Source organism: Gallinula chloropus (assembly GCF_964237585.1).
Source record: "Gallinula chloropus genome assembly, chromosome: 2".
Taxonomy (NCBI): domain Eukaryota; kingdom Metazoa; phylum Chordata; class Aves; order Gruiformes; family Rallidae; genus Gallinula; species Gallinula chloropus.
Window position 1 is genome coordinate 110101781 of NC_140086.1, and position 15149 is coordinate 110116929.

At 37.1% G+C, this 15149-nt stretch overlaps 1 protein-coding gene across 4 annotated transcripts in view; it reads right to left on the reverse strand.

Annotated features, from left to right (window-relative positions):
* Positions 1-678: 678 nt before the first annotated feature.
* The window catches only part of LRRFIP2 (LRR binding FLII interacting protein 2), a gene marked incomplete at its 5' end in the record, with an annotated part of 46385 nt that continues 31914 nt past the window's right edge, over positions 679-15149 (reverse strand). For 2 of the 4 annotated variants that reach the window (XM_084280143.1, XM_084280142.1), the window contains 10 exons: positions 679-1541; positions 2296-2400; positions 3528-3607; positions 4640-4760; positions 6606-6655; positions 7612-7744; positions 8007-8108; positions 11505-11597; positions 13643-13735; positions 14375-14545. In XM_084280143.1, the coding sequence (XP_084136269.1) occupies positions 1431-1541; positions 2296-2400; positions 3528-3607; positions 4640-4760; positions 6606-6655; positions 7612-7744; positions 8007-8108; positions 11505-11597; positions 13643-13735; positions 14375-14545 (1059 nt within the window). In that variant the 3' untranslated portion in view covers positions 679-1430. The remainder of the gene's footprint in view (positions 1542-2295; positions 2401-3527; positions 3608-4639; positions 4761-6605; positions 6656-7611; positions 7745-8006; positions 8109-11504; positions 11598-13642; positions 13736-14374; positions 14546-15149) is intronic. The other 2 variants (XM_084280145.1, XM_084280144.1) reach the window with 1 other exon arrangement.

The following is a 15149-nucleotide window of genomic DNA, read 5'->3' on the forward strand; positions in this document are numbered from 1 at the left end:
TTTTCAAGTTTGAGAAGCATCTATCATCCAGACTAAAGGAGACAGAAAGCTTCAGCTTCGCCCTATAAAGACAGCTGTTCCTTTGAAATGTGCTCTGGTACCAACAGAAGCTCTAAACCTCTAGTTTGCAAAGGTCCTGAAACCTATGTCGCTTTGAGAAACACTCCTGAAGGTTGGCAGTTTGCAACAGGAAAGCATTTGATACTAGTCTAAAAGAATGATTCCTCTCAGATCAAACATTTGGCTCCTGCTGGCCTCAAGCAAAGCATGACACACAGCACAGCAAAACCGCCACTGCAGGTGCTGCTTATTTCCCCCCACACAAGATGCGTCAGCTTGAAAAGAGTGGAAGTTCCTATGGACAGTGAATGCTGTTAGAGTATAGACAAAAACCCACCATTCCAGAAAGCATCTTCTTGTACTGTTCCTTCTCCTCCGCAGCAGTAGTGTCAAAGAATAGCAGACCAGGCCAAGACATCAGGAACGAAACCCTCTCTACTTCAAAGCTAGAGAAATACTTCTCAGGGATACCAAAGTCAGAATTTACCATTCCACAAAGGTTTTCCTCTGGCCTGTTATCTCAGTATTTAAAAGAACACACACAAAACTTTTGGGTTTGGTCAGTAAAGTGTCCATTTAATAAACTCCTCAGCCACAGTTCCCACCCATTCCTCCCACCCTAAAATTTCAATTCACACTTAAGCAGCAGATGACATATAAATTGATGGTATACAACACAGGGTTTTAAATTTGCACTCTCAATACTAAGAGTGTCAGGGCTAGTATTCAACAAAATTACTTAGGAGCTCAGATGTGCCCATGCAAAAAAGCAAATTTTTATATACAGTCTCTATTTTTTCTTATAAATTTAAATATCTTACAAAAATGCATTTTCAAAATGTAGAAAGTTTAGCGAATACCCCAAATGTATCTTAAAATAAAATGTTATCTGATTTCAAAGGTTATTTCAACAATGAAGTCTAAATTGCACCAGATAAAAGGCACTTGTGCTGTGTGATGTCTTGAGCAAATACGTTAGTATACAATACAGTAAAACAGTGTCTTCTTGAATTCATGCAGTTGTCTCTGAGCATCAAGCATCATTAAAGCAGCCAAAAGAGATCGTGAGTAAACTTGATTCCACAGTTAGAAAAACATTTCTCTATCACTAAGTTGAACGTACAGCATTGTGCTCCAGCTCTGACTCTATAATCAAACTCTACAGGAAAAACTGCTGTCATTCACATGGGAATTCAGACTACATTTCATTCTCTCATAAGTTACAAAATGAAGTATTTTTTAATTATGAAAACAAAACACCAATGAACAGCTCAGTGTTCAAATAGTTTGTGCCAATGAAAGTCTGTATTCAAAAACAATCTAGGGGCTAGTTATTCAAGGAGCAGTGCATCTTATTTTCGATTTCCACTTCACTGCTGAGCTAACAGTGCAGTCCTGTTTGCCTTCATCTTCTCCAACCTTTTCATTAAGTGGCTATTGGTCATCTCCATCTCTTCTATTTTATCCAGTGCTGTTCTTAACTATAAAAAGCAAGCAAAAAAGTTACGATTGCTTTAAGTTCAATTGCACTTTCTGCTGTTCTTAAGCTTTGAGAAAGGAAATAAAATTGGGACTATAAGTATTACATTTTTTCTAAGTGTGCCACATAATTTAAGGCAGAACACTTCCATTTTTGCTATCAGATGAACTGGATTTGAAGTGTTAAGAAAAAATAATTGGGAAGCAAGTGAAACATGAAACACATACTCATTCTAAAAGAGCTAGGTGCCTGCAACTTCCTATTACATGCTATATATAAGGTAAAATCCCCACCACAAGCGGTACTTGTTGATGGATATATATACCTCCAGGTAGGTGGCCTGATGCTAGTCATGAAGCAGATCTTAAGCAAATGTGATCACCACATCAGTGAATTACAGATTTTCCCAGGTCCCTGCGAGGTGAATCTTGGAAACTACCCAAGCTGGCACTTCACATAGGAAATCCATGTCGCTCCTCAGTAATTTTTATGGAAGGATTAGTTTAAAATAAATGCAAGGTACCACATTTAGAAGAAAATACCACTTTAGATTCTTCATGAAAATACTGCATTGAATTGTAATTCAGTATTACTTTTATATGTTGCAGTCATTTGAATGCAACACTGAGACTAAGGGGCCTTCTCAAAAACCACTTAGATGCTATAACCAAAGATTACAAGAGTTTGGAGGCTAAAGACGGAGCAGTTCATGACTGAAAGGAACATACAGCTGGAAAGGAAAGCAAGTCAGTTACCTCTCGCTGAAGCTTCCTCTTTTCAGCTTTGAGTTCATCTTCTACTTTTTCTGCATTTTCTGCTGCATTTTTATACCTTGCAACCTGTCCCTCGAGTCGTCCAATCTGCAAACCCAAACAAGATGAAAGGCATGATTACCCAGGCGTTCCACCCTGAGCTCACTGGCCACCAGCTGCTCCCCCACTTCTGAAAAACCCCCGTAACAGAAGGTATCCTGTGAATTATTCATATTATCCAAGAGAGAAGGTTTAAGTGTCTTAGCAGCAGCTGTTACTGCAAAGGGAGTTATTTAAAAGAACTAATAAAAAGTTAAAACAGTAAAATACAATGTGGGCAGAAATTTGGGATATCCTTCACTGCCTGTCCCTCCCTAGTGAGGGTCACAGGAAATAGTAGAGAAAGGAACACGGTATAGGGGACAGCTGAAAAAACAGGGAAGGTTAAAGAACTTCAGCAGAGAGAGGAGCTGCAAAAAGAGAAATCAAGAACCAGGGAATATACAGGATTAAAGACAAAAAGCTGGCAAGTTGAAAGGCAGAGACCATGTGAAACAGAGCAAAGTAGAAAGGGTACCATAACTGTTATCAGGACATGATGCAAGAGGTGTTGAGTTCAAGCAGAGTTCAGCAGCAAAGAGGGTGCTTGAGACAGATCTTGTGATCTGCAGGCATTGAACCCCACTTTTTGAATTGTTATGTTTATAGCTCCCTGTTGTAAACCAAATCCACGCAACAGGCAGTAGCCTGCTGCTATGCCAGAGACCAACTATGCATCTCCAATTCAAATTATAATCCTTGAGGTGATTTTTAGGTGATATATAGAGACACTGAATTAAAGTAAGTCGTTAGCGACTTACACTAATTTACTCACGCTTTGAGACTGAGATGTAAGATTATATAAACTGATTTCAGAGAGTAAAAGATGTACCCTCTACAGTCCATTACTTTCCTACAATTAAGCTACATAAACCAATTTTCTTGAAATAATAGCTTCACTTCCTCTTGAGATTCTGCCATAAATTCACGTCTTAGTAAATTAACTCCAGATTACTGTCTCTTATGTTTAAGTTTTTGCATTTGTATTGAATTACAGGAAATAGGAAAAAACCCAAATGTAGTGTCATTCTGTTCAAACTAAACCACAGTGAATCAAGCAATTAAATGTTTCCATAACACTATAAAAATCTGCAGAACAAGTGTAATGAGAAAAACAGATACGAAGATGCACTTACATTTTGTTCCAAGGTAGTTATATCTTGTTCGGCTTTCGAAAGCTTAAATTTGTATTCACTAATTTGTCTGTTGGCATCTCCTAGACAACAATGAACATAGATATATTACTCAAAGCAACCTAAAGTGTTGGGTTTCCTTTTAATTAAAATTCATTAAAAGGACCATTTTATTGAGAAGCCAATATATAGGACAATAAAAATGTAAATGTTCTTTCAGAAATATTTTGAGAGTAAGGAAACATTTTTCTGTTACTGAGAGAACACAACTACTGTCTCTATAAGAGTATGCTGTTGATCTCAGGTGTAGAAATTAGTTCAAACCTTTTAAAATGCACATCTTTTAAAAGAGCAAACTCATCTAAAAAACCCAAAAAAGCAGCAACACAATACCCAGCACACTGCAAAATGGGTCACACTGCAACAGACATTGTACCAACAGCATTTAGTGTAGACATCTGGAATAATACTGGCATGAGTGGAAGCACAAGACCTGAACCTGCCTGATGAACTCCAAGTCGCTTTAAAAATTATTTTGGTGTTATCTTTTAGCCCTGACACTGTCAGTGTTCTGTTCATGTTCATTGCCACAGGTGTTTTAAGTGATCTGTCAAACAAGTAAAATTTCAGCTAAAGAAATGGCTTGCTTGAAACAGAAAGTAGCTTAATGCTTCTATGAAGCAACAGTAAATACTGTATTAAACTGCAATAATTTGACATGTTTTGCTTCAGAGAATACTACTATTTTAGATTAAGTTTCTGTATCAAAGATTCAACAAAAAAATCAGGTAGAGTATATTACAAAATATCTCAACTGAAATTCTATCATCTCAATAAAGAACGAAATTGTTCAAATGGTTGCACCCATTCTAGGCAAGGTCATCAGCTGGAAAAAAACTTCCCAGTATGTTGTTATTCAATATTGAAAGAGATATTTTTAAATTACTCTCCAGTAAGACATTTTCTGCAAGGAGATATACCACCAAAAAACTAGCTGCTCGAGAACACATTCAGTTCATTACACTACTATTGCACAACAGTATAGGAAAAGTGGTTGGAAAAGTCTGCTTCCTCGCCCCAGCAAGAATACCTTTAAACATTAACCATATACCTACTCTGCATTTCAATCAGCTGCAAGTCTGAACCGTTCTCTAAGCCTATGATATCTGAATTCATGCCATCACTTTTAGAGTACTTCTGTCGTTCTTCTTCCAACTGCATCTTCAGTTTTCTCACCTGTAAGAGAAGTGTTTAGTGAAAAAGACACCCAGAAGTTCAGTAGTTATGTATCTAAATGTTCAGTCCTGAGGTGCCTCAGGCTGCCATGGTGGGAGTAGCAAAGCCAGGCAGGGGAGACCAGAAAGCCAGGCCTCGAGGCCTGTGGCTGCAGTCCCCCATCCCCACTGCTGGGTGAGTGCCCTCTGCAGATCAACGCACAACCCAAACCCACCTGCTTGGTCAGTGCTGCAGGACCTCTGCAGGAGCACTTGGGAACTCTTTACAGAGCTGCCTTTCCAGAGGAGGTACAGTGTTAAACCCTTTATGCATCTGTTCTACAATATACCTTCTAACTAGAGTAATGAAATTACAGAAAGAATAATCCATGGCTTTTTTGTGTTCTCTCTTTTAGGTCACCTGGAAGCAATGTTCCTTGGCAAAACTGCACTGCACACTGGTCTTAACCAGCTCCGCTTTATGCTACAGCAGCTGTCTCAGGATTTTTCCAGTAGTCAGGGGACACAAGAGTCTTCATGGATATGTCCTCAGACTACAAGTGGGAGGTACTCTTTTTACTCTCTTTTCAAAATATTGCCCTACAGATGATCAGTAAGGGAGTTCTACTCACACAACTCCTATTTGTGATATATATAAAACATTTAGCTGTGATTTTTACAATGATATGGAAATAAATGCACAGATACATATATTTACTAGCATTTATACTAAAGTACATTCCCAGCAAAAACAAGTGTCGTCACCACCATTTAAAATTTGCCATGTTGTCCTGGTTTTGGTCAGGATGGAGTTAACTTCATTTGTAACAGCGGAGGGAATGCTGTGTTTGAGAGTTAAAATGGGAGTAGTGCTGATAACACCCTGATGTTTTTAGTTGCTGTCAGACAGTCAAGGACTTTCTCAGCTCTTCATGAGAAAGGAGGGGCGAAGCCAGGACAAGTGACCTAACTGACCAAAGAGTCCACGCCAATTACGTCCTGCCCAGGATATGGGGGGGCTGACGGGAAGAAGAACAGGGGTGGCTCCGGGACGTGTGGTTCTTGGGGGACGGTCAGGTTCCAGGACAGCTCTGGGTGGCACGGCCTGAGTTGTGTGGTTTGGTGAGAAACTGCATTGTGTATCAACAGCTTCATATATTTTTGCTCTAAAGTCCTGTTAGAATGGTTATATTCTATCTTTCTGTTATCTTAGAAACTATCCTTATCCCAACCCAGGGGCCTCCTAGTTTCTTGGTTTTGGGGTTATTTGCCCCTTCCTTTTCCTTTCCCTTGCCTCTCACCCCCCCCCCCCCCCCCTTCCCCTGCTCTTTTCCTTTAAGAATCAGGCAGCTGCGTGGATCTCGGCTCTCAGACAGGGTAAAACCACAACACATGTATTTTAAACAATTGTTCCATGGCTGCATGTTGCAGTCCTCCCTTCTCAATATTAAACTTCATTAAAATACAGCTACTTAGATACTATTATTTTTCCTATTTTGATAACTGAAATTATCAAAGAAACAGCACCACTTGGCAATTTGGAAGAGACACTTGAGGTTATGACAATGTCATTTTACTTCTGCAGAAGACAAAATAAAACAGGTTTAAGTAAGTGCCCTACTAGTAGTCAGCAGCAAGTTGGATTTCAGCTAACTAGTTACTAAAGTAGGAGTTACTTACAATTCAAGACCAAAGTCACATGGATAAGGACACTAGTGAGAGGAGCTGGTAATTCCTGGTAGCCAGCTGGGGAAGAGCTTGACTGTTTTATTTTTAGTGCTTAAGTACTTGCTGTTGCTAATTAATGTTTACTGTTCAGCAAAAGAACACACAATGGTCTACTTCTGAGAAGAATAGCTTATTTTACCTGGGACAATAATTCCTCCTTTTCTCCAGCCAGTTTTCGTAGCCGGACATCTAAAAGCAAAGAGCGCAATTAGAAGTTAAATAAATTTGTAACTAAGAAAAATATTTTTCCATAACTTTTGGTTCATTTTCAAATTAAATGCTCTTTAACCTTAAAGATAATAGCACTGGGAACATAAACCCCTAATATCTCAACTAATAACATACCAGCCTTCAGTTAATAGAAGAAAAAAGGGAAAAAATCCATTTAATTCACACTGTTTATTAGTGTGAATATAACAATTCTAAAAGCAAAACCTCTGAGTGAGAAGAAACACACATCAAGACTGAACTGTCAAAAAATATGTAACTGTTATATATTAGGTACAAATGTAAGTGTATAGAGATGTTTCTTCACGTTAGTTAACAAAGTTCTAACAGTGGGATGACTATGTTCAACCTAACAATAAAAGCAAGTTAAAAATAAATGCCCTCAAATCTGTGTTTTGTTTTCTGTATCATTATTTGAATTAAAAAAAAAAAAAACAACATACTTTGTTTCACTACAGAACGTGACAAAGGCTGCACTTGCTTTACACTAATAAAGGCAGAAACACTTCAAGGAAGGGCAAAGAATTTGCAATGCACTATTTTCTATAGCAAAAGGATTATTTTCTTGATTATACAAACTTTCAAATAATTTTTTTCATGAAACACAATTGAAAACATACTAATCCAAAAGACTAAACTTTTAGGCAAGGTATTTTCTGGACAATAATATAACAGAAACTGGACCAAGAGATCCAGTCACAGACACCCAAACACGTAACACTGAGGTTTTTGTTCTCATAAGATACATCTGTCTTTCTCAGCATAAAATAAACCCCTAAATCATAATCTTGGAAATTCTCTAAGCATGTATTCCAGAAGCATCACTGGTATCTCTCTGTGACTGTGAATCACAACCTAGTGCAAACAGGATAACAAAGACTTCAAACACTCTACATAGTATGTTCGGATATTTTTACCTAGTGGTCCTTCTCCTGCAGATTCCAAGACTTGAGCAGCTTCCTGTGATACAACTGTTATTGCACCAACCACTGACTCATGGTGTACATCACCATTTGGTGTGCCATCTGGAATTATAACTAATCCATGTTTCTAAAAAAAAAATAAAAAAGTTAAACCAAATCTACTTATACAAAAGCAGCGCTAAAATATAACTGGACAGAAAAAGTATTAAAAAGCTTGAAGTTGAACAATTTGTCGTACAATTACAGCAAAATGCACCATTTATCCTACTCTAAGGTCAGGTTTTGTGACTGCACAAAAACAGTAACCATTCCTCCTCTTCTTCACAGAACTTGATTTCATGCCCCATTCCTGGGTTTCTGTTACTGTAAAGCAACTACTACCAACATACCTCTCCTTTCTTCATTGTTTCCTTCAGGTCAGCCAACTCCTCTCTGAGCTCATCTCGCTCATTCTTAATGCAGTCAAAGTAATCTTTCTGTCTTTCTAGGGCCTGGGTTCAGGCAGATAGCAAGAGAAAGAATGGCACAGAGAAAAAAAGCGTATGACAGATAGCAGAGAGATTTTCTACAAGTAAATACAAAGAACTCAATAGAAGTGAAGAAATTAAAAAGGGCATTTAGTATATAGAAGCGTACATCTCTGATAACTTCCTTTCACAAGTCACATAGCTAGCCTCAGGTGACTCTTTGTATATTCTATAAGATTTCTTTTAGTGGATTCTATCTTTGGTAAATTTTTATGAACTAAATCGAATACCAAGAGTAAGGTAAGTCTTACTAGAGGCACTCTGTGGCCAGAAACAAATTTTTCTGGAACTCAACTGGCAAAGACCCTAAAGCATTTTTCATTGAACTAGCTTCTCTATCTTTGAAAGTGTATAGAAGCAGACACCTTAACTCATAAAAAAGAGACCTTGGATATATAAAGTTATATAATTCTGTAGTATTACAACCACCCTTTACTAAAACTGAAGCAATCAGTTTTTGAGGAGGGGAAAAAAAAAAAAAAAGTAGATACACTAACAACACTGTTCTAGCACAAGAAAGGAACACAGCTAAAGCGCAACATGGACCGTAACAGGCTTGCCTACCTACACTGGAGCTGTGTTACCTGTCAGTTAATCAGACTTTTTTACTTGACTGGGCAGCATCTCAGCAATCCATTCAAATTTAGTACTGCATGCATTACAAATAAGCCTGACCATACAGCAACTGCAAAAGTGTACACACATTTTGCCAAGAACGTTACCCAACTAAACCTTGCACCATGCATGAACACTTAGGAATGCACTGATACCAAGAAAGAAATGAAGGTGTATACCTTTGTATTGCAATTGCTCCACATCACAATTGCAGTTTGCTGAATTTTATTAATTAAGCAGGATGTGCAAGCTAGAGCAATGCTTTAATGCATTACTTTTAATTCTGACAAAAAAAAAATTAAGAAGAGCCATTGTGCTGGATTTATTTACATATAATATTTAAAATATAGGTAATTCAACTTGCTGTGAAAGTATTAGCTGTCACATCAATCACTACTCAGCTCTGCAGGCATGTTTTAATATATCAAAATCATTACAATCTGATCAGTTGGCAGAAAGCAGGTTTATCTGCAGTCCTATTTACTCCATATACCAAAAACATTTACAAAACCTATACCAAACTCAGACTAATCTCAAATTGGCAATGTGCGTACAATTTGGAGTCAAACAGCTGTACATTTCAGGAACATAACCTGGAAATTATAGTTCAGGGTGCTGAAATCAGTTTGATCTAATTTAAGAACAAATACAACTGCAAATCTCAATTACTTCATACAGGACATTACTATAAGAGGGCAGATGTAAAACTGAAACTGATGCTCTCTGCTCTGCTTGCCTCCCTTTCTTTCTCTGAGGCAGCATCAGTCTTACTTACACCATAAGACTAGTAAATCTACTCTGTATTGGGGAAAAAGACTCAAAAACTACACACTAGAAAAAATACGTAAATGTTTTTAAATAATGGAAGCGAGAAATGCAGCATCGTTTTTACATTTTAAGGAAAAATACTAGTAAAAAATCTAAATACAGTGTTTGCAAGAAAGCAGAAACTGACAGGAAACTTTTGGATAAAGGAAAAAAATTAGTATTTTCCTTGTCAATATCACTTGTAGCAAGTCTGTTGAAGATTAGATAGATGGTATGCTCAGAACTAACTCTGGCAGTGTATTTGAAGGAAAAAAGTGCTTGGACAAAAAATGGCAGAAATGTGGACAGTCTGGTACATAAAGGTGAAGACTAAGGATGGCAAGGATATGGTTAGAAGATTCAAAAACTTTCAAAAGGATGTCCATAAAAACTTTAAAATGTTGAAATACTATTTTATGATGGAAGAGAGGATTGCAATATGAATTGAAGGCCTGAAGCATGAAATAAATGAGGACTGAAAAAAGAGAGTAAAATAGTACTTGTTTTAAGTGGGTACTACTGGTAAAGAGAAGTTTTCAAAGTGACTTGAACTACAACTACAGCAATATTCAAATAAATTAAAATCTGGTGTAAAATTAGAGAGCAACGACTCCAGCATTACTGAAAGGCAGAAGATACCTTTTCTAAAGGCTATGCAGTTAGCTCCCTCTCACCACCAGGCAATCTACTTGCAGCCGAGAACAGCTACAATTTCAGAACCCTGTATTTACCACTGAGGATCAGGCTGACTCAGACAGTTTTACCACTTCTGCCCAGAAGCGAAGCTGACAAACCCTGCCTGACCTACATTAGCTGTGTAGTGAGTATCACCAGTTTTTTGTGTCAGATTCCATCCTATGTAAGAACCCTACAGATGGTCCTCAAAAGGCCACACAGAACCACTGTTTTGATTCTGATCCTCAACTGAAATAGCTGTTAATTGGTATTGTGTGTGTTATCACAGATTCAGCTTGGTTCAGTGTTGCATCCAAGCTAACATGCCAAAGAAAGATCAAAAGTGCAATGCAGAAATGTGCAAGCTGGCTGCAGAAGTCACAGATTCACAGAATTGTAGGGGTTGGAAGGGACCTCCAGAGATCATGTTCAACCCCCCTGCCAAAGCAGGTTCCCTAGGACAGGTTGCACAGGTAGGTGTCCAGATTGGTCATGAATATCTACAGAGAAGGAGACCTCACACCCCTACAGGGCAGCCTGTTCAGTGCTTTCACCCTGTGAAAAAATTCTGCATGTTGGTGTGGCAAAAAGTCAATTTAAGATCACATATTTTAGCACTAAGTGTGCCAAATGCAAGCACCATCTACTGATATTCACCAAGGTGTGTCTGTATTTTGACCATTAGCTCCTGCAGCTCAAGATTTTCCCTTGTTTTGGGATATCTCATCTCTCTTATCCCAAGTACTGTAAAGCAGACCATTTTAAAATCCACTAATTCTTACATAAATTGTTAAGATCAAGACAGAGACAGAATTCAGATGTGATCATGGTTTGAACTGTTCAAATTTTGAAAACTGTACTTGCCTCTACGGAGATTAAAGGCTTTAAAACCAAATTTCAAATCTGTATAAAACATTATTAGTATGTCACTATGGATAGATATACAGACCCAGGCCACTGTTTTGTTTGTCAATATTAAACTGTTTTTTTTTCAAGCCCTGAATACATGTAAAAAATATTTTGTAACAAATTATAAAACTGTACACAACTGTTTATTACGTTATTTTTAAAAATAGTATTATTCATCGTTATGCAAGTACAGATGACATGAAGCTCATTTTCTGAAGACTGCAAAATGTTTTGAATACTTAAATTGGGAGTAACCTTCATTTCTTTGGAGTACACAGCATTCCTTGGGATGTGTGGGGCATCCATCTACTTCTAAAATGAAAAAATACCTTTCCCCACATTTTTGATTCATACCCCTATTTTTTTATCTTTCCAATTAATTGTCTCCTGGAGATCAAACACCTCTTTGGTTATGGAGTCTATGTTCTGTTGCATGCGCTGATTCTCCTGTAGTAATTCAGATGAGGAAAGAGTAAGATGAAAGAAGTAAGGAAATGGAAAAAACCCATTCAAATATATAAAGGAAATTAAGTAATAGAAGTCAACCAAAGTTTATGAGCATGAAGAAAAAGGCTGCAACTTAACATAATGTATTCCTTATGCATTCATGCAAGAGAACAGTAATTCATTTTATTCAGTCAGTGTGATAGTGCAACTAGAGCTACATTTCTTCAGTAATGGTTCCCACTGCAGATCAGGGACAACATCCTTTCTATAAGAAAAAAATTACCCTCTTGTAATTTCCAGATACTTTCAAGTCCCATTTGGAGGGAACACTAATGTTAACAAATGGTTTTATTAATGTTTTACAACAGAGAAAATCTTGAAAGCATTTAGAATTAAGTTAGAATCACAAAACCAGGAAGTGCAGTACAGCTGCTGACAGCTTTCTGATATTATATTAATACAAATCAAGTCTGGTCCTATTTTTTATCTAACACTGCATTTTGTTGCTTGCCCTGCAAGCACTCTGAAACTAAAATACTTTGCTATGCTCATATAATTATGCATGAGAACGACATAAGAATTTTTAGCACCAGAGATAGTTTTTTGCCCTCCTAATGAATGACTGTGATTTTACATCTGGGAATGGAAAATAACATCTTTTCCACATAAAGCTAATTTGTTTCAGTTACATTTTCTGTTAGTGTTAATAGATGGAGAAGTTATTCAAATAAATGCTAAATATAGGTCAAATTTTTTGAAGGGAGTGAACACATTTGGTGAAAATTCAATACATGCTACATTTCCTCCAAAGCCAACACTCCAGATAAATCTATAGTATATTCTTCATTCCCATTCTTTAAAAAAACCCACACCCCACCCCTCCCCAAAACCAAAATAAACCCACCAAGAACCAAAGAAGAAAGCATAAAGGTGTGTTTGTTTTTTTTTTTTTTTAATTTGCAGTGAAGCCAAAGAGAATCTGTTTGTAGCTCTGCTGCTTGGTCTTGAATTTGTTACGATTTTTGGTTGTCAGCATTACCTGCCACAAATTGCTGCTACTTAAGTGAATCTTACTCCTTCTCTTCTGCTAGTAAGTCATATCAACTCCAGTTTGTGAAGCATATTATTTTCTTAGTAACCATAACAGATCTGAGACTTCTCAGAAGTCTTTTGGAATTATTACAATTACTACTATAACATGGAGAGCCCCAGAGTTTAAAATGGGGAAAGAAACTGATCAATGCAATGCAATGTTACATGGATTTTGGAAATTAGGTAGTGGAAACCTTTGCATCATAATTTTTTACTGAAACCAAAAGGAGACAGGATGTACTAATTGAACTATGGCTTACAGCGCTAGAACCAAAATAAATGGGAAATTGATACCTGCATACTGTTGACAATATGTATTTTTGTGGATAATTTTAAAATGAAGACTGGTAATAGCTCTGGGATTTTAAGGACACACTGATTTGTTTCTAGAAGAATAAGGCAAGAGGGGGAAAACAAACAGGGTAAGAGAGGAAAAGATCACACTACACACCCAGCAACATGGCTGTGACCCAATAACATGATGACAAGTGTTGCTGTATTTATGATTGACTGGTAAGCAAAAGAACATTCACTACGGCAAACTTCAGTGGTCAATGCTCACAAAAATCTGAAATAGCTGAAATGGAAACTTTTAGGAAAGGCAAAGAACAACATTTGGCATAATATCAATGCATCAGAACTTCTGGCTATGCAATATTTTGGCCACAGAAACAGTTACACCCTCACAAGGAAGAAAAGATACAGGAAATTCTAAGAGCAACACTATTTTCATACAGATTGAGGATTTTACAAGATCTGGCACATCTAAAAACCTTATAGAGACATTTTCAGTTTTATAAATTTAAAAGATATTGATAGCTTAAATTCTACCTACTAAACCAAGATAAATTATTTCTTAAAAGTTTTAAGCTCATTTTGTATATGATGGATGCTCCCATTCAAATCTTACACTGTATTTACACAAGTTCTGTCACACAGTCTTATGAACATACCTCTATCAACTCATCTCTCTGTCGAAGGCCTTCTTTAAGTTCATCCAGCTTATGTTGCAGAACGCTGCATGTGTGTTTCTGTCTTTCCAATTCCTATATTAAATAAAATAATTATTTTAATTTTGGGTTTAACATTCATTTTCAATACAAATTTTTTAAAAGTTGGAAATATAATGTTTTCTAAGAAATTACTGCAACAATTCAAGAAATTCTACTACCAAACAGCAAAAATTTACAGAATCCCTGTTTCCAGTAAGTTCTCCAGATACTTACTGTATAGAAGCTTATATTTAATAAAAGGTTGGATAGAGAGAAATACAGGTTTAAACAGAGTATCAACAAGTAAAGTTCAAATACTGAATTTATCTAAGCTTTCCTGGTAAAAGCTGCCATATGGATCTTCTCTTTCCAAGAAAGTTGGAGTGAACATGTCTTATTAGATTTAAATGCATTTTATCTTTAACTTTTTTTCCCCCCAGAAGGGGGTGGTGGAGGATGGGATGTGATTTGGGGGTTGTTTGGAGTGGGGGAAAAGGGAATAAAGGTGGGGTTTTGGTTGCTTTAAAAAAACAAACCAAACCAAACCAAACAACGCAACACTGAAAACATTTTTGGCCACTGAGGTAAGACTCTTCTACTAATCCAGAAGTTCTCCACTGCTCTTACCACGTAGTTCAAACTTCTATGGTTCATCTTTATAATTAGGAAAAAACGTTTTGAAATAATCAGTACCCTTGACTTCTCTTCATTCTCCCTATGGAACTCTGCTATCTGTTCTTCTTTCTCCTCAATGACGTCCTTTAGAGTATCCACTTGGTAAACCAAATTGTTTTTCTCGTTGTCTAGTTGAGCATTGGAAACCATAGCTTTCTTATATTTCTCTTCAACTTCAGCTAGTGAATCCTACAGGCAGTAGAAAGGCTTATATTATTAAAAAGCATCAAAAATTATACACTAATGTTAAAAAGCCATCATAACGATGAAGGGTGATGTTATACAGTAACAATATAAAACCATTTTTATTTCTGCATTATCATAGAATCATAGGGGTTGAAAGGGACCTCAAGAGATCATCGGGTCCAACCCCCATTATATTCATTTCTTCTCTTTAGATACCAAGTCACACTTCAGCCTCCATTGTTCAGGTTAGTTCGTATACAACAATGAAAAGTTATAATTACAAAAGGATGAAAGTTACAAGGTAACATTCCAATTGCATTTTGTACTCTGCCAACTTCTCAACTCAGAGGGATAAACTAGTAAGATCACAGCTTTATTGTATTTTCAATGCATATGCAAGAAAACACTTCAGAAAGCGGCAAGAAGTCTGAGATCACAGAATCACAGAATCGAAGGGGTTGGAAGGGACCTCGAGAGATCATTGGGTCCAACTCCCCTGCCAAAGCAGGCTCCCTATCTCATATTACATAGATAGGCATCCAGACGAGACTTGAATATCTCCGGTGAAGGAGACTCCACCACCTCCCTGGGCAGCCTATTCCAGGGC